This window comes from Merops nubicus, unplaced genomic scaffold (genome assembly GCF_000691845.1).
Source record: "Merops nubicus isolate BGI_N331 unplaced genomic scaffold, ASM69184v1 scaffold39792, whole genome shotgun sequence".
Lineage (NCBI taxonomy): Eukaryota > Metazoa > Chordata > Aves > Coraciiformes > Meropidae > Merops > Merops nubicus.
In genome coordinates, this window is record NW_008594984.1 from 1 (window position 1) to 3,555 (window position 3,555).

General features: G+C 53.4%; 1 protein-coding gene across 1 annotated transcript; it reads left to right on the forward strand.

The window, feature by feature from the left end:
• Positions 1-6: 6 nt before the first annotated feature.
• On the forward strand, positions 7-3,509 carry LOC103768778 (BCL2/adenovirus E1B 19 kDa protein-interacting protein 3-like; the record flags this gene model as incomplete). Its single annotated transcript, XM_008935930.1, has 3 exons — positions 7-92; positions 1,027-1,111; positions 3,399-3,509. Coding segments are annotated over 3 exons (282 nt in total), but the record flags the coding sequence as incomplete, so codon positions are not given.
• Between the last annotated feature and the right edge of the window lie 46 nt (positions 3,510-3,555).

The following is a 3,555-nucleotide window of genomic DNA, read 5'->3' on the forward strand; positions in this document are numbered from 1 at the left end:
TCCATCCACAACGGCGACATGGAGAAGATCCTGCTGGACGCCCAGCACGAGTCGGGGCGCAGCAGCTCCAGGGAGAGCTCCCACTGCGACAGGTGAGCGGTGCTCCGGCCAGCACAGCGAGGGCCACGCACCCAGGAGCCACCCGGGGGCACGGGGGGCAGGGCACGGGGGGCAGGACACGGCCCTGTGTGTGTGTTCGTGTGTGCCCGTGCTAACACACACAGCACCCTGCTCAAAGCACACGTGTAGGAGTACCAGGGGAATGCCTGGGGGGAGCCTGAATGCAGAAAGGAGCTCCAGGAGAGAGGGCTCTGGAAGAGCTCTCCCAGCCCACGAAGGTGCCGTTTGGGGTCCCCTGGGGCAGGGTTTGAGCAGCAGCAGCCCAGAGCCTGCGGGGCTGTCACTGGAAGCTCGTGCCCGGTGCTGGTGCCATGCAGGAGAGCACGTGGTGCCCCTGGCACTGCTGCCTGGCTGGTCGCTCTGGGGTGATAGCTCAAGAATCATCCTGTCCCTGGGTTACAGATCCAAACCAGGGGCATGACACAACAGAGCAGCTCTCACCCAATGCAAAGTGTCCATCTCTGTTACTCATTCATTTATCTGATTTCAGTGGGCAGTAAAATGTTCATCCTGAGGTGTACTGAAGAAGAGAAAAAATACAGGGAACCAAAGCAGCAGCAGGATGCAGAACGTCCTGGTCTTATCTGGCTGGTTGGATTTCAAACCAAACCCCACTCTTATTTGTTGTTTGCTGCCTGTTGTTGTTTACTGAAGTAACAGGGGCCAAATCCTGCAGACCCACACCACTGACCCATCCCTGAGCAGCAAGCCTGGTGGCAGATGCTAGGAAATCAGAGAGGAGCAGGATGGCTGGAGATGCCACCTGCTGACAGCTTCATCTCTAAAGTTACAGTCAGGGAGAACTCTGCTTATAAGCTTCACTGACCACCTCCTAGTGCACACCATAAACAACGTCGTGAAAAGTTTAACATGTTCTTTTTTTAACTTGCACTTCTCTTTCTGCAGCCCTCCTCGTTCCCAGACACCTCAGGACAGTCACAGAGCTTTGGAAGCAGAGAGTCACAGCAGTGGGGAGAAGAATAGCTGTCAGGTAAAAACCTCACCGTGCTTTGTGGGAATCTCTTACTCTTGTTGTTTGAAAAACAGCATCAGGAAATAAGGGGTCAAGGTGCTGAGGCAGAGACTGAAACAGCTTGGTGACTTAGGATGATCTTGGCAGAATTGTGCCTTGTGGTTTTCTGTCTGACTCTCATGGATTCAATTTTTTTGTTAATCTGTAACCATAGATTTTTCAGAAGGATTTCAGTGCCCTAAACCATTTCCTTTCAATGGCTGGGTTCTCAAAGTGCCCCTTCCCAGCCACAGTGGGCCAACCTTCAGGTCCTACAAGTAGCTTTCAGGAGAAAAGGTAATCCGGAAGATAACCACTAGTGCAGGGTTCGGGAGAGCTGGGGCCAGCACCTTGCTACTCCTCCAGCCTCTGGAGATCCTGAGGCACGTTCTGTGCCTGGTCTCACCTCTCCTGTGCTGCAGCAGTTCCTGCTCTCCACTCAGCAGCTCTGGTGTGGTGGGAGCTGAGCAGGTCGTGAGGTGATGGGGCTGAGGGGCGTGGGGAGGGGTGGGAGGTGAAGAGGAGTGCAGAGCTCCCTCTGCCCCCTCTGTCAGCTCGGCCTGCTCTGTGTCCCCCCAGGGAAATGCTGTTTAAATGCACTCCCACCGTGAGCTGTGGGGGAATCTGGCACCACGAATTTCTGGGGTCACTTAAAACGTGGCAGCCAAGAGTGGACATCTTCCAAGTGCTTCCAGGGCTGTGTGATTCCAGCTCATTCACACCACCAGTGGGTTACGTCCCTCCACGTGGCTAAAAAAGCTGTTGAGGACTCTGTCAGCGCATTTTGTGTCGTTGGTTGCAGGCTTGCAGAGAAAATGAGTAAATGCACTGGAGAAGAGAGTGGGGGAAGGATGCTGTAGAGTTACCATGTTTCACCAGGATATAGCTCACTGCAGGATGACAGGCTAAAAGCTTAAAGCTTCACTGGAATTGGAAACTCCTTTAATATGGAAAAAAATGCACTTAAAACATTTTGAGGAGTGAAATATTGGAAGCACTGAAGTGCCAAAGCCTTGTGGTGTTACCGTGGGCACGTGGCTCTCCCTGCACTGCTCTCAGGCAGAGGGATGCTATTTTCTTGTTGGATTGGAATATGTTCTGTGCCCTTGACTAATTCTTACAGCGTTAGCAAGAGGAAATCAAGATTATATTTCACTTGGAGCCTCTGTGTGAAAACACACAAATGTACAAGAGACTGGCCCAAGTCAGCAGCACCAAGCTCCTCGTGCTCCTCTGTGCAGTGGTAATGGTTTAATTCTAGTAAGAACCCAGGACCTTTGTGTTTTTACTTCAAAAAACCAACTAACCAAAACCAAACCCCACCCCAGAGCTGTCTTCCACCACTTCCCTTTCCAGGGACTGTGGTGTATGCTCTGCAGCTGAGTGTGTGCTGGGTGCTGTCACCCGGGGGCTCCTCTCTTCCCCAGGTGTGTATTTGTGCACAGGTAGCTGCTGCCATTCCAAGACCAGTTGGTATTTTTATCCCAAGACTTTGGCTCCATTTAATGCAGAGGAATCAAGCAGGAAGCTGTATTCTTGCTCAGTGTTTTGCTGTATTCTTGCTCAGTGTTTTGCTGTATTCTTGCTCAGTGTTTTGCGTTCTATATGTTGTCAGTGTTTTTCTGTAATCTTGCTCAGTGTTTTGCTGTATCTTGCTCAGTGTTTTGCTGTATTCTTGCTCAGTGTTTTGCTGTATTCTTGCTCAGTGTTTTGCTGTATCTTGCTCAGTGTTTTGCTGCAGTTCAGGGCCACTGTTTGCTTGGGTGGCTTTTTCTGCCCGGCTGTGTGCAGGTAGAGCTGGGCTCACCTCACCTGGGTCCCAGCGCTGGCCCAAGGGCAGGTGGCTTTAGGAGGCTGGAGCTGGTGTCACATGGCTTCACTGGCTCCACCAGGGATCTTCAGGCAGGTGGGAGATCACCCTCTGGCCTGGAATGCAGGCAGGAAGCCCATCAGAGGTGTGTGCTCTGCCAGACCCTGCCCACATGGATTAAACACAGGGATCAGCGTTGTAATTCCAGGGTGGTCTTTCCTTGGGCAAATAGGGGACGTGGAAACGGGGTGGAGATGTGGGGTGTGTTCTCCTCCCTTCACATCCCACTCTGGAAACTCACCCCCCTCCTCCCCTGGCCTCAGTGCAGTGCCAGTCTGCAGTGGGAGGAGGTGGGAGCAGTGAGGTTCTGGGGTGGCCCAGCCCTTGTCCCCCAGGAGCCGTGTTCAGCCCCGACTTCTGCCCGCTGTGCAGTTTGTCACGGGCTCTCTCTTGCAGTCTGAAGAAGATTTCCTGGAACGGAGGAGAGAGGTGGAGAGGCTGCTGAGGAAGAATGCAGACTGGATGTGGGACTGGTCCAGCCGGCCGGAGAACATCCCGCCCAAGTGAGTGCTGCCCACCGGGCTGGGCACAGCTCCCCCCTGCCCCTGGGCAC